The sequence below is a fragment of the Equus asinus genome, chromosome X (assembly GCF_041296235.1).
Source record: "Equus asinus isolate D_3611 breed Donkey chromosome X, EquAss-T2T_v2, whole genome shotgun sequence".
Classification (NCBI taxonomy): Eukaryota; Metazoa; Chordata; class Mammalia; order Perissodactyla; family Equidae; genus Equus; species Equus asinus.
The window spans coordinates 115,113,076-115,140,953 of record NC_091820.1 but is presented as its reverse complement, the minus strand read 5'-3'; the positions used below and the strand labels follow the sequence as shown (position 1 = coordinate 115,140,953).

The 27,878-nt window shown below is 37.3% G+C and overlaps 1 protein-coding gene across 2 annotated transcripts in view; it reads left to right on the top strand.

Annotated features, from left to right (window-relative positions):
* TENM1 (teneurin transmembrane protein 1) overlaps positions 1 to 27,878 on the top strand; it is a 748,343-nt gene that overhangs the window by 262,153 nt on the left and 458,312 nt on the right. For both annotated transcript variants that reach the window (XM_070502852.1, XM_070502851.1), the window contains exons 4-5: positions 18,528 to 18,788; positions 20,436 to 20,492. In XM_070502852.1, the coding sequence (XP_070358953.1) occupies positions 18,528 to 18,788; positions 20,436 to 20,492 (318 nt within the window). The remainder of the gene's footprint in view (positions 1 to 18,527; positions 18,789 to 20,435; positions 20,493 to 27,878) is intronic.

Below are 27,878 nucleotides of genomic sequence, written 5' to 3'. Positions count from 1 at the left end.
CAAGAGTAGGGTTTGAAATAGATTCCAAAACTTATGAGCTAGATGTTCTCTTTTCTATTTCATTCCTAAGGCAGAGTGGATGTCAGAGTGTAGACAGCTCTGAGCCTATGCATTAACTGGCTGCCATGGAAGAATGTTAAGTCATGTTCAAGCTACTTTATCTTACTTGATGAAAGTGAGAAAGCCCGATGAGCTAGTGAATGTACTAGGAAGAAGCAGAGAGTGAATGAGTGCACAGAGAGTGAATGAGTCAGATACGGTTGTCCAAGAGTTAAATCATATTAGGAGGCAACAAAATAGAGAGTGACAAGCTAGCAGGGCAAGCATGTAAACAGGGCATATTGGAGTTTAAGAGGTAAGAAGATTAAAAGTCTACGGGAGGAATCTATCAAAATTCAATTCAATAGATAGTTATCAAGCACTGATTATGAACCAGGTTCTCCTCTTGGTCCTGGGGATGTACAGGTGATATATCCAAGGACAGTTGAAAATTCAAGTCAAAAAACAAGAACCAATAACTCTGTGTAGGGTTAAGGAATGAGATACAAACATTCATTAAAAGAGACTTGACCATGAAGATACTTTCCAAATCCAACTCTAGACTATTTCCTCTGATATTTTTAGTAGTCAAGACTCTGATTGCAATGATGGAAACTCGACTCCAGCTAGCTTAAGAGAAAAAAAGAAAATTTTCAGCTCATATAACCAGTCAACAAAGTGGACATGGTCTTAGGGAAAGCTCGAACACAGGCTGGAACCATGGACTTGAACACTGCCAAGACTCCTTCTAAAGTTTAGCTCTCTCTGTGTGTAAACTTCATTATGTATAAGCTGGAAATACGGCTGCTGCCGACTACCCTGGGCTGTCAGATTAATAGCCTACCTAGCTGACTGAAAGGAAAGAATCCTCTTCAGCCCACTTGCAGTGAACATTTAAAAAATGAAAAAAAACCCAAAACCTGAGGATGTACCCGGATTGACCTAGCCTATGTCCCATACCGGTATCTGGACCAATCCATGTGGATAGGGAGGTGGGGCATTATTATTGGCCCAGACTGGATCAGGTGTTCACCCCTTGAACAACTGCTGTGGCTAAGACTACAATACAAAAATCGGAACATTTTTCAGATCACAAGTCTAAAATGGTGATAAAATTATGATCTTTTCCGCGAAGTGAGATTGCCATATACACATGGCCACTGAAGGAATCACTGTGAGCCAGTTATTCGAATATGAGGCAATTCCATTGGGCAAGAACCTCTCCAAACATAGATGGTCTACAGATACTGAAGGTAGGAACAGATATTTGGAAGCACTAGGCTGAAATGGAGCATACATGAGCAATTGCAATAGCAGCAGATGCTGAGAGGTAGTTCCGAACCACCTCAAGCTTTCAGTTGTTCTCTATTGTTTATAGAATAAATTTTGAAATACTTATCTTATTGGTTAAGATCCTTCACAATCTTCCTTCCCAATATTATCTTCTTTTTCACCCTCTATATGAACTCTCTAATCCAGCCAAGCAACCCTCATGCTATCAAAAGTCCTTTAGATTCGGCATCCCCATTCCTATCTGTGTGCTTATGCTTCTATCTTTTCTTAGAATGCTTTCCTGATGCATTCCTTTATTCAACCAAATATATGTTGATGATTCTGTGTATAAAAAGTTGTTTCGGATACTGGCTATACAGTCATGATCAAGACAGACATGGCCCCCTCAAGGAGTTCATATTCTTGTAGGGTTAGTCATTGCATAATTATATAAATAATCTTAAAATTATAATTGTGGTAAGTGCTGTGGAGAAAGGAGGACCTAATCTGGTGTGGAGGGACAAGGAAATGAGCTGAAATCTGAAAGATAAGAAGGAATTAACCAAGTAAAGAGTAAAGAGATGGGAGTGAGTGGGAAGGAAAAGAAGGAAGAGTATGCACAAATGTCATGAGTTGAAAAGGAGGATGGCACATTTGAGAAACTGGAAGAAATAAAGTGTTACTGGAGCAAGAATAAGAGGCTAGAGATGTAGATAGAGAGCCATATCATAAAGGGCTCTGTACAGTATATTAAGGATTTTGGTATTTATCCTAAACATGACAGGAAAATATTGAAAGGAGGTGATGTGATTAGTTTTATCATATCTTTGGTGGCCGTGCAGGGAATGGATTAGAGGGGAACAAGAGTAGAAGCGAGACAGGTTATTGCAGTCATCTAGGGCAGAGATTATTGAAAGTGGAAAAGGAAAGATAGGTTCAGGGTATAATTAGGAGATAAAAATGGCAAGGTTTGGTATTGTGTTGAATATGGGGGATGACTCCTAGGTTTCTGGCTTGTGCAAATGAGTGGATGGTGGTTCTGTTCACTGAAAGGTGATGCCAAGAGGGGGGTCAGATTTGGAGGCAATGATAATCATATTAGTTTTGGACATTTTCTTTTTATTTGAGATGCTTTTCGAACATCTAAGTTAGATGACAGATGAGTGGTTGGATATACAAATCTGGATCATGATATCGGGATCTAAACTCTTCTTTCTGCTCATACAAACCTTGCCCATTCATTGAATCCTAGCTTAATCTACTACTGCCTTGAGATGTCGCTGACCCATATTTCCCATTCTGATCTTCCTCTTCTCTGTGCTCTCCCCTAGTGCTTATTGCCTGGACCATTCATTAGGCCCCAGTTAATATACTCTACCACGTATATGTGAATATGTCTTATTCTCATAATTAGAAATTAAGTTTCATGAAATTAGAGACCATGTCAGATTAGGCTACCCCTCACTGCCACCACCAGTGAAACATATAGTAAGAGTTCATTTTACCTGTAGCAAAGTGAATGCATACCCTTTCTGCTACTAAGTAGTAGTTAAAAGCGAAAAGGGTGTTAAACACAGACAACTGAGATTTGAATTTTGACTTCACCTCTTATTAGAAATGGTGGCTCTAGTCAAGTATTTTAACCTCTTCAAAGTCACAATTTCATCAGTTGTTGATTCAGGATAATAGTAATACCTGCCTCAGAGTTATTCTGAGGATTAAATGCATGCTGTATGTGAAGTACATAGAACAGCGTTTGGCACATGGTAAGTGTTAGAATAACTGTTAGTTGTTATTGTTGTTATTATTGTTACTATTGTTTTGGTAGGAATCAGAAGGTACCATAATTTAATACGGCATCCAGTGGCTCAGGGGAGGTGACAAGTTAGTGAATACAAAATCTAGTAAATGCGTATGCCTGCTTCTCCAGGCTTTTTTCTGTAGTAGGGTTTCCCATAAGTCTCTACTTCAGAGATCAGCCATCAATTTGTCCTCTTTATCCCTGGCTGGAGCTTGGCCCCTAGCTTTAGAGAATATTCTAGTGGAGCCAATCTCTTGTGTTTCACAAAGCATAAATTAAGGTATGGCTGAAAATCACAATGTGTAAGTTATGTAAACATGTGGACCAGATGTATGTACATAGGTGCCTATTAATCATTTTTATTAAGAAGACTCATTGCTCATGGTGTGTGCCATGCATTTGTCATTATGTTGCTGACAAGTAAGAAGAAATCACTCATTTTAGAGGAGAGAAGCACATTAACTCTTCAAACTAGTGGGAGGTGCTTTTAGTACATTACTTCTTCCAGTTACTTTAATGGTGTCCTAGTCACCCCACACTAATGTATCTCTGATCACCAAGGAGTTTTCTGTCATCTCACCAAGAGATCTAGGATATTTCTTTTTTAATATCAAGAACCTTGGGAGGGAAAGTGGAATTTTTTTCCTTATATTAGTGAAGTATTTATTTATGGAATTACATTGGGAATGTCCATTAATGTATAGTAGATGTAACTTGTCATTTCTACTTATAAAAATCCAGTATCTCTTTTGAATGAATAGTACGAGTAAGAAAAAAAATTTATGATAAATGTTTTTCCAACATTTACATACCAGTGAGTCCAACTTTATACTTAAGTTATTCTAGTAATTCTTACTGTAAAAAGCTTTTTTATTGAAATGTGGCCTTGGAATCTAGTGGTATTTTAGTACACCAGTAGATAATATATATTTCAATTTCATATATGAATAATTAGAATTCAACATGGCCTTTCCAGTTAGTTTTCTTTTCACACCTCTCTTAAGGCCTATTTGAATTTTATATAAGTTAAGAAATAAAACTGATTTCCTAGATGAATGAAAGTTATCTTTCTATAATTTTAGCCTAATGCTAAAATTAAACTGTTCACAAATGTACTGTTTTAAATAACCCTGCCCAGACATGAAATTCTTAGAGCAAATATTATTTGGCATTTATATAGGACGCCCTATCCAGAATGGGCGTTTATTTATTGATTATATATCACGAATTAGAACAGTGAGGGGCCACCCGGTGGCGCAGTGGTTAAGTGTGCATATTCCGCTTCTTGGCTGCCCGGGGTTTGCCGGTTTGGATCCCGGGTGCGGACATGGCACCTCTTGGCACGCCACACTGTGGTAGGCGTCCCACATATAAAGTAGAGGAAGACGGGCACGGATGTTAGCTCAGGGCCAGCCTTCCTCAGCAAAAAAGAGGAGGACTGGCAGTAGTTAGCTCAGGGCTAATCTTCCTCACACACACAAAAAAAAGAAGAACAGTGATATCCTTATAATTTTATAGATAAACTGTGGAGTAATTCAATTTTTCTCATCCTCCCCACTACCAAGTCCCAGTCACTGAAGGCTGCCCTTCCTCTCCCTTACCCACCCTCAAGATTATTTTAAGCTCCCACATGTTTAGCCAAAAATCTTTTTGGAAGCAAAGTCAACACATATAGCAAGGCCAAATGCAGCCTATCTCAGCATAGCTTCCCAGGGTTCAGCTTCCTAATGGAGGATGCACAGAAGACATCGTTTTCACATTGTAACATAGCTTTCAATTGTTACAAGAAGCTAAATTTCTGCACCACTGCTTTCATATACTCGAGGTTTAATGAAGCCTCTCGAAGGACCCTGTATTAATACCCAGATGAAATACACAGACAATAATACAACAGATTAATATACAGATGAAAATCTGTGTGGTTCTGATACTGAGTTTGGTCTGAACACTATTATTACAAATTGATTCCAACTAGAATATGAGCCCCATGAGGGCAGGGAATTTTGTCTATTGTGTTCATTGCTTTTTTCCTAGTACCTGACCCAATGCCTGCCACACTATATGGTTAATAAACATTTGCTTAAAAATGAATTTCCTTATAGTCTGGATTAAAGTTCTAGAATTTCCAGTCTGCTTTGTAGATTTCTGAAAAATTCTTAAAATTCAGTTGTATGCAGATTAATGATTCTGGAGCCCTTACATATAGGAATAGTAAGCAGCGTGGGATATAATTTGAGACAAGTAAGGCCCAATTCCTTAGCGTGGCATATAAGGCCCTTTGCAAACTGGCTTCTGTACCCATCCACCTATAGTACAGAAACAGAAAATTATTTGCTATTCTTGAAATTCACTATTCCCTTGCACGTATCTTTGCCTTTGAACACGTGGTTCTCTCTGCTAGAAATGCTCTTACCAGTTTTTTTAACTTTCCCGAGGTATATTCATCCTTTAAGATGCAACTCGAAGTGTCATCTCTTTTCCGAAGCCGTTCTCAATCTTCCAGGCAGGATGAGTCCTTCACTTCCCTTGGACTCCACAGCCCTTTATGCGTGAATTTGTCATGGCACTGACTTTCTTGTCATGTCCTCATTTCCATGTCTGCACTAGATTGTCAACCCTTTCAGGGCAGAGGATACATCTTTTTTTTTTTCCTTCTTTCTCATCTGCCTGGATCCTATCACAGTGCATATCACACAGTAGGTGCTTAATAAGTGCTTATTGAATAACTTATGAACTGAGTGCATGAAAACTAAGGATGGAAGTGCTCTATTAAAAATGATAATATATAATTTGGCATGAATTTGGGAAGAGCAAGTATACTAAACCTAGCTTGAATTTATCAAATTTACTAACACACTGCTTTGCTTTGAGATAGTTGGCTACAAAAAGGAACATTGGAAGAAGAAAGAGAGAGTAAACAAATGGAGGTAGGAATTCTAGACAAGGAAGTGACATCATAAAAATAATGGATGCTGGGTATGGAGTGAGAGAGGCTAAAGGGCAAGTGGATGGGAAAAAAGAACAAAATTACTTTAGAATCATGCCTAGGACAAATCTTGGATCCAGTGACAGACCAAGTACCTATGTCGAAAGTGAAAATTCAGCCAAGCAGATGTTTTGTCAACGTAGCATCACATCACTGTTTGGCTGTTTATTTGAGGTGTTTTTCCCCCAAGGTGATAATTTGGGGACTGAATGGAGTCAACCATTCCAGCATTGTGTAGACTCGTGTTCCATCTGTCATGTATATCATTAATGTCCTTGGGCAATCCTGGTAGATTGTTTGACCTGCACATCTTTCCAAAATCTGTAAAATGAACACGATTGCATTCATGTCTATAGATTGTCCATTGTTTTTTAAGTGCTTGAAATGTTAATTTGCTTGTTCGGGTTAAATGTTTAGGGCAATGTTAATAAGGAATTGGGCCATATAAATTTCCGATTCAAAAGCACTAATGTCATTGTTGCTGTTTGTATTTGCTCTCTAGCTTGAAGAGGTTTTGGAAAATGAATTTTGTAGAAATTGCCTGCAGTGTTAGGACTAAATGATAGCTAAAGAGAAGCATGCCTTTATCTAATTTCATACCTCCTTGATAAATTTAAAATAAGGAAAAACCTTCCTCAACATTTAACCAGAAACTGTAGAATATTTTCAACTCGAAGCCTTTCTCTGAATGCTGTGATACATGTAAAATTCTTAATGTAGAGCACAGATTTAGGCTCAATCTATTTAGCCTGAGATGATAATGCTACCTTGTAAGCAGGAAATGCCCCCAGTTTTGATTTGACTGTCTCCTCTGGCTGGGTGATAATGTGCTGCAGTAATACCCCACACGCGTTCCCGATGAATGATATTCCTCTCATCTTTGTTAATGTTGTTAAATAATTTCAAAACTCTCCTCAAGGCAGCTGCTGCGAGCTGGGGAACTAAACACAGGAGAGGCCAACATTTTCTTTTATTTGTCCTCCTGTAGACACAGATGTTGTTTGTGTTGTCTGGAAGCACAGAATATGCTCTAAAATATCACTGTTATTTTCAGTGAGTCAAAGTGACATGATGCTGGTTAAGTGAATCCATAAGAATTAGTACAAAGTGGAATAATACTTCAAAAGGAGATACAAAAATACTTTAAACTCATGCAAGAACAATGCGCTAATATATGCATAGTTTAAGGGTGTCTTTTTTGTACTGTCAGTGACAAAGGAAATGCCCATTTTCTCCCAGCTGCCATATCCCTCAAAGTATTTTGGCGACTGGCTGTGAAAATCCAGATGGAAACAGTAGCAAGCTGAATGAAACCTAGGAGGCAAAAAGCAGGAAGTTCTAGCATCAGCCACATGCACATTGCACAAATGAGGAGATCTGGGCTGTGAATTTGAATGTGCTACTTATAACTTCATATGCTGTATACAGCGATTAGGACTTAGTGTTAAAATTGTTCCCAGTTAGCTTTGCCACTTGGTATCTATGTGGCCTCTTCGAGCTTCAGTTGGTTTATTTGAAAAATATGGATAATAATAACCTTTCTCACAGGGCATACTGTGAAGATTAAACAAAATAATGTATGCTTCAGGGTCTGGTACATAGAAGATGCTAAATCCACATTTGAATGTACTTTTATTTTTTTTAATATGTAAAATTGCATGTTCCTTGGTAGCTTGACCTCCATCCACTTGTGCCCTAGGACTGGAAAATGTGTGCTTCGAAATCGGTACTAGTCCAAGTGGTTAAGTCTAAAACCTTGTACTTTGTCAGTTACAAGTGAAGTTTGCAGTAACTGAGGTAGATTAGCTTTCCAATTTCCACAACTAATAGAGAATGGCCTTTCTTTCTAAATATGTTTGTACTGGTAGGACTGTAATGTAAACTCAACTCTCAAAAAATAATTCTACCAGTTCAGATCTACTATACTTCGGAATGAGGTCAAGACTGGTCCCGATTACTAGAGTGTTTGACTTCTATGCTACTGTTTCTGTCTTATAACCCATTCTGCCATTACGATATATATACAATGCTACTAAAGAGCTTTCGTAGAAGTTAGTGGTAAACAAAGGGGACATTACTAACCTCCCATTGTTGAGAGGTATATTTTGAGAGTTGTTTAAATAGTAGGGCTGTATTTGCATTGAGTTACCCATATCCTGTCATCTAGTCCTGTTTGAAACAAATAACATACATTCAGCCAGAATGATTAGCCAGGATTATGATAGAAATCTGTGTTATAGAATAAAACAAAGGCAGCTCGCTTGTTAAGGTGGGAATGGCAAATGTGTGTTACCGATATTGAGTCCACCTAATCTGTCATGGTACTTTATCATTGAGCCCAGATTGGCCCATGAATCCTTCCTGCCCCATTAGGATCAAATCTAATTTGTTGGTTGTGTTAGCATCAGTCTATAATGATCTAAGCATTTAGGAATTTCAAAGTGCAGGATTGAAGCCCCTCTGATTCCACTGGAGTGAAGGCAAATGGCAGACAAGTGAAGAGAAATTCATGTCAGTTCCCTCATTCATGGCAGTTTGTGAACACAGCTTTGTTTTTCAGTCTTACCAATCATGTTACTTTGTTTCATTGCACCCACTGTTCGACTGGGACATTTAAATTAGGCAAGTAAGAAAAAAATTCTTGTTTACTCCCTCTATTTTCTAAAAGCTTGTTTATTAGAGTATAATTAATATACAGAGAACTGTACACAGTTATAGGGCACAATTTGGAAAATTTTGGCAAATGTGTATATCCATGACAACATCACCACAATCATCATAGTGAACACATCCATCACCCCAAAAGTTTCCTCTTACCCCTTTATAATACTTTTCTCTCTACCACTCCCCACCTACTCCACTCCCAAGCAACCACTGTTCTTCTTTCTGTGACTATGGATTAGTTTGCATTTCCTAGAGTTTTACATACATGGAAGCATATACTATGTAGACTTTTTGGGTGGCGCTTTTTTTAAACTCAGCATGGTTTGATGTTTATCCATGTTATTGTATCTATCAATAGTTCATTCCTTTTTGTAGCTCAATAGTATTCCATTGTATGGATATACGAGAGTTTGTATTCATTTGCCTGTTGATGACTATTTGAGTAGTTTCCAACTTTTGGCTATTACAAATAAAGCTGCTGTGAACATTCATGTACAAGTCTTTGTATGGACACATGATTTCATTTCTCTTGGATGAATATCAAGGGGTGGAATAGTTAGATCATATGGTAGGTGTATGTTTAACTTTATAAGACGTGAAGGTCTAATTAACCTTAGAGAAAACGTTGCTCTCAGCTTACCTAACAAAGCTTAATAGCAAGACCCAAGAGGATAAAACTATTGCCAAGTATTGATCCCATACCAGAACAAAGTTCAATAATATGTATAGGAATACAAAAACCTTTTTGTGTACTCTACTCAACGCCCATGAATTACAAGATTTTTCACTCTGGCTGTTAAGAACAGGGACTGTTTCCAGCCCTGTTTCAGATTCAAAGTTGTTTCCTTTAATCCTTTCGGGTGGTTATTTCCCCAGTTTCATGTGGTTTCCTTGCATGCATGTGCTGTTCAGTACTCAGTGTATATCCGGGAGAACCCTCTGCAGATCTCTGGAGTCCTCTTTCTGTGCAACTCTCTCCTCTTTGGTACTCTGTACTACAAACACTAGCTGCCTTGGCCTTCCTAGACTACCAGGTCCATCTCCTCAGTTCAGAGAGACCGCCAGCCTCCACCTATGTTCTCCCTCCCTGTGCCTAAGCCTGGAAATTCTTTGCAAACAGTAAGCTGGGGTGATCATAGGGCTCATCTCATTTGTTTCCCATATCTCAAGGATAACTGTCCTTTGTTGCCCAATATCTGAAAACCATTGTTTCATATATTTGTCTGGTTTTTGTTGTTGTTGTTTCAGACAGGAAAGTCAATGTGGTTCTTGCCACTCCATCTTGACTGGAAGTGAAAGTATTCTCCAGAATTTAATGTTTTTCTGTAAATAGAATTCCAATTCACAAGTCCCTGATGAGTATCCTGAGAGTTCTTTCTACAGCTTTTGTCCATTTGGAGAGTTTCTTCTTTCTATCCCCGAAAAAAAAAAAAAATTCTCCGAGTTCATGAAAACAGAGTTTCTCAGAGGAACCTCCTACTCACTCTAGGATACTCTACAAACTTGCAAAGATGATAATTTTTATCTGGCATATGGGATAAAACTGATTGATGATAAGGACAAAGGAAGTTTTGATTCGAGTCAGCTGAAAGATTGTCTTTTACCGAGGCTTTGTGACTGGTTTCAGTAAAAGCCTCCTGGTTCTATACCCTAGGGTGTATTTTGAAGAATTTTAATAGGGAGTCATTTCCCAATTCATTAAGCCAAAAAGTACAGTGAGGACAGTTTCCTTTGTGAGAATATTTTAGTCAGAAGACGATACAGAGAACTTGTTCTCTATTAGTCTAATATTGCTATAAATTTTTTTCCTGGATCCACAGCCAGGAGGCTGTTTTCTTTCTCTCCTTGCCAAATTTGTGAGCATCTATTATTTGGAATGCACATAGCTAATTTACTGAAACAACAATATTTCAATTTGCATTAGTAGGCATTGCTTTATGTTAAGCAAAGTCATCTCATAAGTGTCAGAATTGTATTCAAGAATTTAACTCTTCCAAGAGTGGTTTCATATTAACTACTGACTTTAAAACTTTGGTATTTAATGACCACACTTTACCTAGAATTATTCTAGGGCCTGAGGGGATGGCAATACTACCTCATATTTATATAGTCTTTCATAGATCATACGGCACTTTGCAGAAATAATTTTATTTGATTTTGAGAGGTACCAAAAGTTTAGAAAACACTATAGGATCTGGAGGTCTAATTCAGGAGGTAACACTGATGATATACATATAGAGAAAAAATAAATATACAATCAGCTATAAAACTATGTCATAAGATTAGCAATGCTATAGAGAAGGGTAAGATTATTGGGAGGGGGGAGAGGAAAGTTGGAGAATACTTTGTGAAGGTACTGACTCAGGCGGGATATTAGGAATTAGATTAGTGAAAAATCAAAGGGAGATATTCCAGGTGGTTGGCACAATATGTCCAAAGATACAGAGGCAAAAATAAGCAGGTCACCTTTGAAAGATGGCAAGAAGAGTCCCCTAGTGGAGCAGAATGTAGTTTAGTCCGTAGTTCTTCATGGACACTGACTCTGGAGCACAGTTCTATCTTGGCATCTTTAATCATTCATCACAAAATAAATGCTTACAGATTACTGTAGAATCTTACAGAAGTCACATTGTTTCCCTTTATGATTATGTGTTTGAAGCACTTGCAGGTGTTTTTAGTGGTCATTTAACTCTTTAGCTCATTGGTCTGACTTCTCTCGATGGAATTATACTGCATATTAATGCAGTTTAAAATATACCACATACACACACACACACACACTAAATAAACAGCTTCACATGCTTAGCGAACATAATGAAAATACAGAAGTATACCTGGAAGACCATGGTGATCGATAAGGATTCAAGGTCCAAAGTGTTATGAACAGCCAGAAAATTGGACCAACACAGGTAAGAAATGAGAAAATTTTAGGGCCATTGAGCACCATGCATTTTCAGTGTTCAGTAGCCCTGAAAATTTCTCATTTAGGCCAGGAAGTCTCTGTCTCATTTGAAATGTTGGAATAAAGGAAACCTGCACAGGTTCTCATTGATCTAAATTTCTGTTGAAGTCCAGGACCTCCCACCATCTTTTCTAGTCCCCGATTCTTTTTCCAGACTCTTGTTATGAAGGCTGTAGAGCAGGCATCGCCTTTGTCATTGTAGTGGTAACTGCTGTCTAAGTTAGCTTCAGAGCAAGTTCTCCCATCTTACATGAGTATGATCAAAATGGGGCCCTGCACTAAGGTGAATATTAGTGCAAGGAAATAGAAGTTGATTATTCCCATGTCAAGTTTTCTTCCTTCTTAGATTGCTGAAAGATATTTTCATCTCTATCTAAATACGATTGGAGTCCTTTTTGATTTCTACAGGGTTCCCACCTCATCTCCCTTCCTTTTGACTTTGTGCTATAATTCTGTGTCTTGCTCTGGTTGGAGCCTTTTTTACAGATTTGCAACTCACTGTACTTCTGAGAGCATCCTTTTTGACATTAACATGGTCTTTTAACTATGTTCTGGCATGGCTCCAGTTAGCCAATATTGGTCACAAAGCATGAATGTTTATACATCAGGCTTTTAACTCTGCTCAGATTTTTTGCTGTGCTTTTTGCTACCCTGACAGATGGAGAAATCTTGAAAATTAAATAAGGCATAATTGATAGGTCCTGAGTCACGGGATAATGGGTGCGTCTGGATCTGTGAGGGGAGATTAGGCTATAGGAAGCTTGGTTATTTTCTTCAAGTCCTCTGATAACCACAGGCTCCAGACTTGCATGTGGGAGCAGTCCATCTCTCACTCTTGTGCCCCAGAAAAGGCTGATGAGCCCTCAGCAGAAAAATAAAGATCAGGTCTGGGTGGTGTGTCTTTATTACTTTGTCGTCATTTGGACCTTTAAAAAGCCCTCTGTGGAACTTGCCGTAGGACATGACGTCGTCCTGTTAACTCACTCTGCTCAGTGCCTGGTACAGTACTGTGCATTTGATAAAGCTTTTTCGTGAAGTAAGAGAAGAGGAAATTAAATTGGGCTAATTTTCTAAGACTAAGAGAAATCAGAGAAGTCTATTTTATTTTATTTTCTTGACTTGAAATTGAGTGGGTGTTCAGCGGAGCTGTGTTTGAGTAAACTTACATGAACTGATTTGTTTGACAATTTGGTATTTTCTTTTCAAAGCCCCCAAACCGAGAAATACAAAATGGTATCCAGTAGTGAAAATTATTTGTCTCCTGTCTGGTGTTGCTCATTTCTTTCTTTCTTTGAGTTTTTTGCTTAAGACTGTATTAATCCATTATATTTTTCTCCTGGAGCCAGTAATGAATTATTAGTGGGTCAGCAATGTTTTTTAATTGTGTGAATTTTTGTTTAATATGCCATAGAGTACTGTTTGCAATAGCCATGTTTATAAACTGATAATTTTATGTTTGATGAGTAATTATTTACTCAGTTGATTTTTTACGTTATATATTTCACATACTGTATCAATAATCTTGCAATTCACAATGGATACCTAGGCTACATCAATACTTTAATATAGTAAGACTTGTAATCATGACTCAAGATCTTATTTACCTAATGTGTGTGATTATCCTTCACAATAGATGTATGAATAGTACCTTGATCCATGAAACCACTTATTCTTTTCCCATTTGAAAGTATTAACCATTCCACATTTTGCCATAAGAGTCTCAAGTTATAATTTCAGAATTTTAGATCAGAGGAGTTACCTAGAGACTTATTTCTAACTGGACTTGAACATTTTACAAATAAGAGAACTGAGACTCCAAGATGTTAAGTTACTTATCCAGAAACCATGTGAGTAATTAATGACAACTGCTTTTGCATATAATCCATAAGGCTTGCTGTGAGTCATAGTAATTAAAGCTAATAATTTTATCCCCTTTCCCTTTTCCTTATTTTGGAAATGGACTACATTCTTGAGAAGTTGTATCCCAAATCATTCAGGTCATGGCTAAGATTAATCATGCTTTTTGACCTCCAATTATTTATTTTGAGTGTGATTCCTTAAAGCTTCCTTTTTACAGAAAGTACAGGTGGGTAGAATTTTAAGAAAAGTCAAGTCTTGAGCTTATCAGATACTCAGGAATGGCATTTCTAGAAAAACGCTGATATAGATTACTATTACTTTCCCTTTCAAGTTTTGATTAATGGCTTCTCCAGGCTGAACACCTAAACATCAATCCCTAGATTCAGAGAGCAAATACAGTAGTCCATTTTATTCAGTACTTGATAGCATTTTTACAAAATTATTAATTTGTTGGCATTAATAGAGGCCTAAAGTAATCCTTTGCACCAAATTCACTCAACTTAGTCTCATGATCCCCAGCTACAGAATGTTCCCTTAACTGCTGAAAGCTCATCAATGATCAGTTTCATCCATAGTCTCCCCTCTAAAATTGGCTTTAAACTGTTATGTTCTCAGGAAAAAAGTGCTCCCTGGAGGATCACTGAGAAATCATGCATCTGTTAGCCTTGATGCCTCTTGGCTTAGATATAAGCAAGATTTTGACTACCTTTTTGTTCATGTTACACGTGCTTTTTTCCACTAAGAGGAAAAGAGTGAGGCCTCCTTCTAGCTTGGGGTCCCCTGGTTCCATCTATGAAAACTGACTGATTCTCCGGTCTCCTCATTGTCCTACTATCTGATGGTGTATAATCCACTAAAGAAAAATTATAGAGGTATAATTGAAGTAAAATAAACTAAACATATTTAAAGTGTACAATATGATGCACTTTGACATGTATACACTTGTGAAACTATTACCCCAATCGAGGTAACAGACATTTAGATCATCCCAAAAGTTTCCTTGTGCCCCTTTGTTCTCCATCTCTCCCTCACTCTCTTCCCCAGGCAACCACTGATCTACTTTCTGTCAGTATAGATTGATTTGCCTTTTCTAGAATTTTATTTAAATGGAAGCATACTGTATGTAGGCATACTGTCAGTCTTCTTTCACACAGCATAATTATTTTGAGATCCATGCATCTCGTTATATATCAATAGCTCATTCCTTTTTAGGACTGAGTAGTATTCCATTTTGTGGATATACCACAGGTGGCTTATCTTTTCAGCTATTCATGGACATTTGGCTTCTTTCTACTTTGTTGCTTTTATGAATAAAGCTTAAGAACAACCTTGTACAGATTTTTGTATGGACAGATGTCTTCATTTCTTTGGGATAAATGTCCAGTGGTGCATTGCTCTCTTGTTAAGTATAGCTTTATCTTCCTAGGAAACTGCCAAACTATTTTCTAAATTGATTGTACCATTTTACTTGCTCATCAGCAGTGTAAATAGTTGCTCCAGATCCTTGTCAACACTTGCCATGGTCAGAGTTTTTTAACCATTCTGCTAGGTCTGTAGTGCTATCTCTGTGGTTTTAATTTGCATTTTCCGGAAAACTAATGATGTTGAGCATCTTTTCATTTGCTTTTCAGTCATTCCTATATCTTTCTTTGTGGAGTATCTCTTCAAATCTTTTGCCCGTTTTAAAAATTGGATCTCAACTCTTTATTAATATGCTCAGATTTCATCTCTTGCAAGGCTGCAAAATAGGTTTTCCTTACAGTAAAAATTAAATAGACTTTTGTGAGGCCCCAAATACATCATTCACTTGGCAATATCTATATCTTTTTACTCTTGAAATGTAGGTTCTCATGGTAAGAGTCTATCCATTTAAATCTTGGGTATCCTAAGATTGTTCTTACATTTCTCTCGTGACTAGCTTTTTGATGAGAATAGATCCATAATAAATCCAGTTGAACTTTCTCTTCTCTAGGGAATATGTAGTATTTTAGGTAACAAGGTTATATGTACAAGGCTAAAAACAACCACTTAAGGTGCATTGTAAGTGCTTTGTAGAAAATGCATCCTATGGGAATTTGGAACACCACTAAGACTTTTGTGTATTTAAGGAAATAATTTACAGTGATAAAACCCATTTCAAAAAAGGGAAGTGAGTCAGTTCAATGAACATCAGTTACTGTGAAAGTTTTTCTTTTCTTTCTTTCTTTTTTTCCTTTTGCTTCAACATTAAAAAAAGCGAGCGACTAATAACTTCCTCGATTGTTACTTTTTCTAATTACATATCAACAAGGAAGTAGACTTTTATCTGACAGTGTTTACCTGGAGAATTTGTGGTTTAGCCTTTGTATTCAAATCAGAGTATAGTTCCCATAGAAATATTATGCAATTTTTTTATCAGATTACACCATATTTCCTTAGAAGGAAACAAATTCATGTTCAAATTTCCTTTTGAATGAGAAAAAAATCTCTTTAACAAAGAGAGATTCTGCTTACATCTATCAGTGAGGTTTTTTTTTTAACCTTATCTAGTATTTTATTATTTTGAATGAGAAATTGGCTGTGTATTTTTATTTGCTCATCCTTTTCCAATGAATATCTTTACTATGACTCAGATGCTCATTTTAAAATCTTCTGAAAGTCACATCTCATATGCCGTTGTATGAGTGAAAATAAATGCAAGTCTGTGGTTTTGAAAGCAAACTTCTTAATTAGTGCCCTGAATTCATGGAAAATAAATGGAGGCACTTCACAGCAATTTAGTTCCAACATTTTCTTTCTTATTTCTCCAAGTAGAATTAGAACAGGTTGCTGCAAAATCTTGGGTAATGCCACAATAGGTTGTTCTCTCACTTCTTCCTCCCTTTTCCTGGCTACCAGTCACTTTAGAGAAATCTCTAGGGAAGTAGTTTTCAAAGTGTGGCCCCTGGACCAGTAGCATAGGCCTTACCTGGGAACTTTTTAGAAATGCAGATTCTCCAGCCTACTCCAGAGTCTGAGTCAGAAACTGAAACTGAGGGGCAAGCGCAGCAATCTGTGTTTTAACAAGATTTCCAGGTGATTCTGAAGTATGATGAAGTTTGGGAACCACTCGTCTAGAGGAGTGAAGGAAGTTGTGAATGCAGGCCTATATAAAATTCCTTTCCTACAGCTTCAAGCTGGCAGGTTTCATTACCAGGTTGCTGTAGCAACAACTGCACAGCAGGATTGGATAATGAAACATTGTGAAATTAAGAGACATGAATACTAACCAATCACAATATTTTAGATCACTAAGATTTACATTGGGTAAAATGGATTTTTACTTTTAGCCTTATGTCAGGTAGAAGCACAGTTTCATAAGGTTTTATGTTTGACAATGGAAACCATGCCTATTTTTCATACATTACTCCTTGGAATTTAGACAAATTTTTATAGAAAAATAAGATTGCTCTTAAAGACATTCATCACAGAAGTCGTAAGTAACATTCTCAGCAGTGACATATAAGCCTGAAAGAATTAATTTATAACTGAGTTTTCCTAATACATTATAGTAGCTTTATTTGCATGCGATATCTGTTTCACAGAGCACAGTGCTGGGCACCTAATGGCTATTAAATAAGCATTAAGATTTGATTTGTTAAATCACGTTTGGCAGTTATATGTCAGAAAACTAGCTATTTTAAAAATATATTTATATTCTGCACTCATCTTTCTAGTATATATCTATCTAAATTCCAGCACTTTCTGTATTCAAAGAATTAAATTCATTTTAGGGTTTGCATTTTATTGATATGTGCTGAGGATTAGATGCACTCAGTTAAGCTTCTTCCTGGCCAAATGACATACCCTTTCTCTGATGTCAGTTTGAGAAAATCCAATGCAGTGTACAACATCCCTGGATTACCTTATCTGAGTATTACATGGACATTTCAGATGATACGTCTTGGCATGTGGTCATTTTTCATTAACTTATTAGGGACTGTTAAAGCATCTTTTCCCCCTTTTGACACCTTGCCATAATTGAATGCAAAATTGACTGAAAGACTGAATGCCTGATATTCATGCAGTAAGTTGATGGGGCTTCATTCCTGTCTAGCAGAAACCACGTCCAGATGTGTGTTTTAGGAAAAAGAGTTCCTTTGCTATGTGATGTAGGCTATGGACAACTGACATCTACCCTCTGGACTTTATTTTTCTCAATTGTAAAACGGGGATTTGTTAAATCATCTGTAAGACCCCAAATATTTTGATTCTAAGACTTGGGGGAAAAGAGGGGAAAATCCAAACTATGAAACACTGCTGAGGTGCAATATACAACTAAATATTTTTAATGTATTTGTAGAAAGAATGAATGAAACAAAATAATTAGCATAAATTAAGCCTCAAACTCCTTTGGAGACAAGGGAAATAATGATATTAAGTACTCATAACTTTAATGTTTAGACTAACTTGTTTTAGGAAAAATACTTCAGAAAAGTATATTTAAACTTAATGTTTTTTCCTCACTGGTTTTACATTGAATTATTTATTCTTAGCTCTAATGTGTATAAAATACTTAGAAAAGCCAATAATTTTAATATTTTAAGCGTAGGTGCACTCTACAGATCATACATTCTTCCTAGAAGAGAACTCTCTTTTAAAGGACAGCTCTCTACACTTTATACTCCTCTGCACTCACGTATTTCATTACATTTTGTGCAACCTTAAATTGTAGCTATAAAGCTATTTTGGGCATGCTTTTTCCAGAACCTTGTAAGAATCAACAGGAGCATAATTTTAAGCTACAGAAGTGCAAAATAAGCACAGAATCCTTGCTACCATAAATAAAAAGGCCAGAATTCTAACTTTGCAAAAACACATAATTACTAGCAATGGGGGAGGAAGACATAAGGACTAAAAGTAGAATCTTATTGGGTATTTATTCATGTTTCTAAACTTCTTCTCTGAACTTTGTTTCTTCTCAGAGATGGAATTCTGTGAAACCCCTCACACTCTGTGCTCTGGCTACCAGACAGATATGCACAATGTTTCTCGGCATGGCTACCAGCTAGAAATGGGATCTGATGTGGACACGGAGACCGAAGGCGCTGCCTCACCTGACCATGCACTGAGAATGTGGATAAGGGGGATGAAATCAGAGCACAGTTCCTGTTTGTCCAGCAGGGCCAACTCCGCATTGTCCTTGACTGACACTGACCATGAAAGGAAGTCTGATGGGGAGAATGGTAATGGAACTATCTATACTGTTTAAGTAAACCCCAGAGAGAATACAGTTTTAGTCTTTGAATTGTTTTCCATCCCTATGTCTGCCTACTTCCATTTAATATGCAGGATGGAAATGCAAGTTAGCAGGGTCCCATGGAGAAGGCATGCACCTACATATCTGGCAAATAGACATATTTATTTACAATGGTAGATAAAATACTTTATTTCTGGTGATCCCTCCAGGGAAATAATCTCGTGTAGTAAGCAATACTGTACATATCTTATTTATTACTCACTTTTTATTTCATCTTTGTTTTCCAGTGCAATACTAGTAAGATTTGTTATAGAAAGCACTCATTTCAAGTGTTGTGGCTTTATATCAATATATGAACAATGAGATGAATAACTGTATAGCATGTGTATTCTGTATGAGGTTTCTCTTTTGAGTCAGACTAACCTGTCCAGTGTACAGACAGATTCAAATTAACCAAGTTAGACTGAAATGATTAAAAACACCAGAAGATAAATTCACATTAGCCATTTGCCAGACGATAAACAATAACAGGAGTATCATTAAATTGTAATTATGTGTTATTTTCTTTAAATTTTTTGAAAAAGGAAAAGTTTTGTCTTTTTGATTTGTTGGGGAGGGGTTGCTTTATTTTATTTCTGTTCTTTTGTCCCTACCAAAGAGCAAAATCCTTTCATAAAAAGCACGTTAATGCTTATTAAACACATTAATCTAGTCTCTCCATCATTCTGTTTGTCTAAATTTCATAGGCCCCATCGCCACAACCACAAAGGCCTGGTCTGTTAGCAGTGGCTAATCAGTATTTTCTCAGGTGGCCAAAAGGTAGCCAACAGCCCTGTAGCTGCAACTTTTTCTAGTCTGTCCTCCTGTGCCTCCTTTAGCCCATAGAGGACACCGGTTACAAGGATACAAGCAGGAATGACTGTTTGCCCACTGGTTAGGATATAATTTCCTAAATTATAGGCCATGACACTTTCTAATATCACCAAGTGTCCTTGGGGTCTTGATCATTTTAGTTTATTTTTACGTATGTATGTACGTATTGCTGACTTTGGCCAAGAGTGTAGGAGGCGAATTATGGAAATGAGAAGGGAACATATTTGACCTATGTATGCATTTGCATGTCAGTGAAAGAGCAGTAGGATGGAAGTCAGGAGAACTTGGACTGATCCCTACAGTTTTCTGGGCTTCAACTGTCAAACAGGGAAAATAAGGACCAAATATATGGAAATTGGGTGGTAGATGATCTCCTGTATTACCAGGACTTATTCTCTCTACTTCACTCCTGACAAAGGAAGTTATAGCCAGTTCACTGGGTTGAAACATTAAAATAAAAGAAAGAAGTTTCCTCATGAAGCTCCACCATTCTATTCCTGCAAGACCCTAGGTATGAGGTTTTATTTGGGATAATGAAACTATCCTGGAATTAGACAGTGGTGATGGTTGCACAACTCTGTGAAAATGCTAAAAAACACTGAATTGTACACTTTAAGTGGGTGAACATTATGGTATGTGAATCATATTTCATTGACTTTGTTATTAAAAAAATGCTACTGAATGAAGTGTAAGGGTTGAAGATTGAGGAGTCCAAGATGACTTGGACAGAGATTAATTAGTGATATGTTTGACATTACAGGTTTTAAATTCTCTCCTGTTTGTTGTGACATGGAGGCTCAAGCTGGGTCTACTCAAGGCAAGTATTTTCAAATATTTGAACACATTATTTTTACCTCACCCCATCTTTGACACCCACCCCGCAAAGTGGAACCCTGCCTCTCTGAAAAACACCACACAGGCCTGGTTAATTAACTTGTCAAAGATTAGTTCATTGGCAGCTTATTGGTTTCTTTCCTCTGGAAAACTTCATGCGTGTGTGTTGATAGTGAAGAGGAGGTGAGCGAGGAGCTGGGGAGAATGACAAGACAAGATTTAAAGTGGGATAGGGAAACGCTGGTTTAGCGTGGGGGCTAACCAGGTTGAGTGGGGTTTGGCCTCATGATTTCCTATGTTATCTACGATTTTTTGCATGGCTCTAGCCATTAATTTAGTATAGTTCAGATACTGTCATAACTTTACAGTGCCTCAGCAAATGGCCTTGGTCTTTTCCTTCAGATGCTCTGGCTTGGCTTTAGAATCACACTACATCTGTGTCATCCATTATAAATAACACTTTCAAATGAAAATGTTCATTCTTTTCTGTAAACCTGTGTTTATACTGTCTTTTCTCAGTGAGGGGACATTGTTTTCCTTCTATTTTTGCCTTCATTGTGCTTATTGGACTTTGTCCTTTTGAAGACGGATACTGAAAGCAATATTTATAAATGATTTTGGTGAAAATCAAACACTTTTGGGGGAGGATCCTCACATCTGACCACAGGGCAATGACTCGAAATTGGAAAAGTGCTGGAGGAAAGATATCAGGGGAAAGATATATTAAAATCAGCTTTATCAAAATGCACATTATCAGGGCCAGGCCCCTGGTGTAGTGATTAGGTTCAGTGCACTCCGCTTCGGCAGCCTGGGTTTGCGGGTTCAGATCCTGGGCAGGGACCTACTCCACTCGTCAGACATGCTGTGGTGGGAACCCACATATAAAGTGGAGAAAGACTGGAACAGATGTTAGCTCAGGGCTAATCTTCCTCAGCAAAAATAATAATAATAAAATGCACATTATCCTCCCCCACCCCCACCATGAGAACTTTTTACCTTGCTGAGCCACTGTACTGTGTTAATGTGCCCTACACCTTGGATGTGTTAGGGACTTTCAGGAATATTTGGGGCTGTTCAGTTTCATTTGACCTTCAGTCTAATGAACCATCTAGCTTGACCATGTAACACTATTGACTGAGACAGAGTTGGAAGACTCAGGGGTGAAGGACATGCATCTTTTCTTTTCTGTGTAGGTTTACTTTGCTTATGGTTTATTTTAGGAACTGGATAAAATACTACAAAATTGGGCTGGGCTGCCAAGGAAAACCTACAATCCAGTCTGCCAAAAACTAGTCCTTAACTGCAAGCCTCTGTTGGCCCAATGTGCACCTCCAAGAATGACTTCATCTTTTGAGAGGCAGTAGCGCACAGTAATTAAACATTTGTACTGCAGAGCCAGATAGCCTAGGTTTAAATCACAGCTGTGTGACCTTGGGAAAGTTACATGAAGTTTCTGTGCCTGAATTTCACCGTCTATAAAATAAGGATAATGTTAATATGTACTGGATTTTGTGGGTAGGATTTCGTGATGATTGAATGAATTAATGAACATAAGGGTTTCGAATAGTACTTGTAACATACAAGTAAAATATTAACATTCACTATTATTATTGATCTGCACTTCACAACTTCCAAACACACTTTTGATGTCTTGATCTCATTTCATCCTCATGACCGCTCTGTGAAATAGATTCTATTGTTATCTGCATCTTACATAGCAGGAAGAGGTAAAACAGCAATTGAGAAACCAGTTAACTAAATACAACAGATTGTTTTCCAAATAGTCATTTTTTCCCTTCCTTAGATTATATATGAATATAAGACATGAACTCGAACAACTCTTCTCTGCTCAGAGTTCTGTAAGTCTTACTCTGACTTCTATTACTAATTTTAAATAAGGAGTATACAATTTAGAATCTTATTTATGACCTATAGCAGGATTTTACTAATTTGGATTCCATAAATTTTAAGTGATAATCAGGCCTGACCTGCCTTCATCATTTCCATAAATTCTCCCAAAGGAGGTTTGAGTTGAGATGAGACTGTAAATGGTTTTTCTAAAAGCATGTTAATCTGAAGAAATAAGTTATTCTCAATGAATTGAACCTGAAGTTTATGTGCAAATGTTGCTGTTTATTTCCCAATGACCTCACCCATGTATGAAAGCAAGCCTAGCAGGGCATCTATTTTACCAATTTGAGTTTATATTTACTATATTTGAAAGAGGGAAGCAGCTTAAAAGTTTTAGGGTTTATGTATTTCAGAAATTACCTCTGACTCCATGCCCCCCCATCTCTGTGCCTCAGTGTGAATGACATTTTATTTTGTTTTTGCCATCCTATACATTCTGATTTTTAGATTATTGATGAGGCAATGGGCATAATGTCATGGACCAGCTTAGGATGGTATAAACTTCATTCTTGTAAATGTGGGAGAAAAGTGAAGATGGGGAAACTGTTAATTTGGGTGAATTGTTTAGTTGAAAAAGATTCTGAGAAGGGATTTCAAAGACTCTTTCAATTCTACGCATCCTAGGAGATTATGACTTGCATTTTTTACTTACATTTCCAGAATCATGTCTATAAGAACTTATTTCTTTAATTTCATTAATTGGTCAAGCTTTTCAAAATACTTATTTTTTCTCACTTTCATAAACTCTATTTGATTACCCCTAATTGAATTTAAATCTCTGGCATGCTATAACCCATGAAGAATTAAAATAAATAACCCTCAATTTCAGTACTGAAACACTTGGACTGAGAGGCCTGTAGTACAGGGAAGGGAGAGCATCAAGTAACAGAAGGGAATCTGGATTTCTTGGCTTTCACAGGGCAATCAGAACACTAATGCACTTTGTTTCCGTTCCCTCAAATTTATCCTAAGTAAACCCTTTGTTGTCTATTGATGCTTAATGGTCTATTAGGAAACATGCAAATTTACTGAAGTTAGCTTCATCCTGAGGCCTGTGAGCAGGACACTGATACAATCATAACGCTTTACTCGTTTTACCCTTTCTCCACTCCCATTTCACCTTACTCCCAAACATTACTGTTCATCATAGGCTAATACTTGTGTGTTTTCTATCCTCGCAATGGTTTTTAGTAAGTACTAGACGGGAGGCTGTTTGAAGCCAGGGCCTGGTTTATTTGCTGTTTTAGCCTTGATACTTAGCCACTGGATATGGAACACAGTAGGCACCAAAGATATGTGCATTGTTCTGAGGGGAAAAATTAAAACTGAGAGATATTTTTTTGTAGATCTTCTCTGATCTTACAAGGATAGAATTGCTACAGTGGGTCAAACCTCTGGTCATCTAACACACACCTCTGCCTCTGACAGGTGATCCAATGGGCGTTCCTTAGAAGGATTTGGCAGTCCTACTTGAGCATCAACCTCAGTGATTAGGGTATTTCTCAATAATGACACTTGACTATACATTAGGCTGGAGGAAAAGCTATATCAGCAGCTAAATTTGAATAATCAATTTCCAAGAATGTATTTTTCACATATGGTCTAAATGAAACAGTTGGATTATAAAAAGTAAAAATGAAATTGCTTATTAAGAAGCTAAATGGAGAGAAATAGGTAGAGAAAAACCATTTGTAATCTTTAACTAATAAAGTATAAATCGTGAAGAAATTATAGCTATATTTTTGTTGATAATGATATTTCTGTGCAAACAATATTTATTGAACACCTACTCTTTTCCAGTCTCTTTATCAGAGAGTGAGGATATATATAAAAGATGACCAGTACACAACGACCCAGCCTCAAGGAATTTACGGTCTAGTGAAAGAGATTGACACCCTATTAGTTAGGACTGTTTATTGTTATTTATTATTGTTATTGCAAGAAACAGAAACCAACTTGAGCTAGATTTAAAAAAACAAAAAATTTATTGAAAGGGCATGAGAATGCTTCATGGGACCAGGGCAAGAGTATTGCTAGACCGCAAGATGGTACTAGATCAGAAAAATTGTCCCGACTTTGCCTCTTGCTTCTGAATCCATTTCTTTCAGTCCTGTCTCTGCAGATTGACTTTCTCTAAATCTCCATCCACAAGGAAGGCATAAAATTTCATACAGCTCCCCAGTTTATATTTCTTCTGTTCAGGAAAGAAGTTGAGATTAACTGGATATTTTTCCATGCCATTTCTGAATTCCAAGGGGACAGAATAATTTTCCCAGCTTGAATCAGACGTCTACCACCGGTCCCATAAGCTACAACCAGGGAATAATGTCGGTAATACAAATGTTGCTTTCTGGGAGCCCACCCATTGGATCCTTGGAACAGTTCTCAATGCAGAGCAGTCAGAGTCAAGTGGGCAAATAACCTAAAGAGGTCTACTAGACAGAATACAGAACTAATTTTAATACAATTTAGTTGGTACTATGATAAAGATATGTGCAGTTTGCTATGAGACCACAAAGCATGTGAAACTATTTATTAATGTAAAAATGGTTATATTAATGCAATCTAATAAACCATATTCTCTGTACAATGAGTGGTTAAGAGCATGGAATGTGGTATAAGAGAAACCTAGGTTTGTGCCCTGGTTCTGCCACGGGCCTGCTGTGTGTCCTTGGACAGGTAACTAAAGCTCTCCAAGCTTCGGTTTCCTCATCTGTCAAATGGAGACATTACCTATTTCAGTTTTGTGTGTGTGGGAGGGTTAAAAGAGAAAATGGGGGGCTGGCCCCGTGGCCGAGTGGTTAAGTTCGCGCGCTCCGCTGCAGGCGGCGCAGTGTTTCGTTAGTTCGAATCCTGGGCACGGACATGGCACTGCTCATCAGACCACGCTGAGGCAGCGTCCCACATGCCACAACTAGAAGAACCCACAACGAAGAATACACAACTATGTACTGGGGGCTTTGGGGAGAAAAAGGAAAAATTAAAATCTTTAAAAAAAAAAAAGAGAAAATGGATATATAACACTTCACAGTGTGCTTGTTATATATTAAATATTCAATAAATGTTAGTTGTGGGTATTTATCACTAAGCAAGAATTTATTCTGCATGTATTGTGGGGTAGGTGCTACAGGGTGAAATATCTCCTTATCAAGGGTTGGCCAGACATGCAATGTGGCTTCTGAAACATCTGGTGTCCCAGGAAACTCTCTAGCCTAGCAGAGTCCGGCCTACTTCCTCCTTGTTTTCAACTGGGTAAAATTCCTTGCACTTGTCTTACGTTAAATAATACATCATTTCAGTAGCCAACAATATTATTCTGCTAAGTATAGAAGACTGTGAGAGGAAATTCCATGAAACACTTCAGACCTGGCTAAGGGTTCACTTGTACTATTGTATTTCCTCTTGTCATCGTAGTAGCCTCTTAAGGTAGAACTGGGGTTTCAACTACTCAGAAGCACTGTTGATTTCCATGATTGTTGGGCAGCTGAGCTGCCTGTGTTCTGCTCAGGAACTTTATAGGTAAGGGATTATCTGATACAATCCCATAATAGTCAAAAATCCATTAGTGCTGCTCCCCATTGCTTCTGTACTGCGTACCACAGAAACTTGGTAATATACCATGTGCTACCAATAAACACCAAACCATCATAGCCATGCATATGTCATTCTCAGGCCCTAAATTGCTTCATTGAAACAGCAGGAATTGTAAAAACATGGCTAGCCTGACACCTGGGTTTCTTGAATGACATGTGGTAGTTATACCCAAATGAGGAGTTATTCCTTCTGATATTTGACCATGGGGACCATTCGTGTGTATTTAATAGAGGGAATTTGTTTGTTTTTTTACATTTCTTTCCTTTGCTTTTTTGTTTTCCCCTGGTAGTATAAGTTATATAGGACACTTCCATAGCAGTGATAACAGTTCCCTGGGAACCATTTGAATGTCGAAGGAAGTGTGTGAAACAATGCAATGACTTGGTAATAGCTTTGGCAGGAGCTCTGCCATATAACTGACATCCTAATGGCTCTGTTGGACCCATTAGGCATGTATAAGACAGTGCAGTTGACTTTTTAATGGCTCCTTTGGAGACGTTACACGATCAGAGGAAGTGGGTAAGTCATTGGGATTACTTTATATGTGGGTGAGGCACTTCTGTGGTGACTGTGATACTCTTAAAATTGAAAACAATTTTGATGATATTGAAATTCAAGCCATTATAAAGTTAGATATAACAAGTTCATATTTTTTGTAGCTAATTTTAACTAGTATTTTTTTTTTAGTATTGACGTAAGATCAGCTGATGGTTTAAAAATTAAAACAATAAAAACAGATTTAAAGTGAAAAATCCTTCTCCCTCTTGCATTTCAGGTGCCACTCTTGAGAGACAGCCAGCATTAACACTGTGTTATGTATCTTTTCCCAAATGTTCTGTACGTGTACAAATGGGATAACATACTGTAGAAAGTCCAATAACGTTTTTAGAGTTAATATTATATGTTGGATATTTTCCCATATTTGCAGTATAGATCTGCCTCATTCCTTTCGATGGCTGTCTAGTGTTCTTTTTCCGTATGTATCATTTTTTATTTAGTCAGTCCCCCGTTGGTGGACATCTAGGTTTCCAGTGCTTTGATATTAAAAACAGTACTGCATTTAACATCTTTGTACACATCTTTTTGCACACCTGTTAGAGTAGAAATGATGGGCCAAGGGTATGTACATTTAACATTTTTAGACATATTATGAAGTTTCCCTGTTAAACAATCTATTTAGCTTCCTACTAATGCACCTGTTTTCTCATATCCTTATCAACACTGGCAATGATGAAAAAGGTTTCTAATACCCAGTCTACTAGATGAAATATGGTACTTTTTGTGCTATTATTTCACAATTTATTCACGAGTGAGCTTGGACATCTTTTTATATGTTAATGACCACTTGCATTTCTTTTTCTCTGAATTGCCTGTTGACATCCTTCACCCATTTTTCTACTTGAATTTTCATATTTCTTATTAATTTTCAAGAACACTTCATATGTTAATGGTAAAAAAAGCCTTGGTCACATATTATGCATTTATCCTAGTTTGTCATTTGCCTTTTGAAATAAGTTCATAAGATGTGTCTCTGTGTGTGTGGATATAGAGCTGTATAATTTTAAGTGGTCAAATTTAACCATCTATATTTTATGGCTTATGGAAGTATATGGAAATGATAGAAAGATAGAAGATAGGTAGATAGCTAGATATAGATATAGATATAATTGTTAAAAATATTATATGGCCCGCAATTATAAAAGTAAACTGAAAATTTATGTTAATTTTAAAATAGAATATAAGTATATACAAAAAAATAATAAATCTAGGGGCCAGCCTTGTGGCCGAGTGGTCAAGTTCGCACGTTCCTCTTCGGTGGCCCAGGGTTTCACTGGTTCGGATTCTGGGCGCAGACATGGCACCG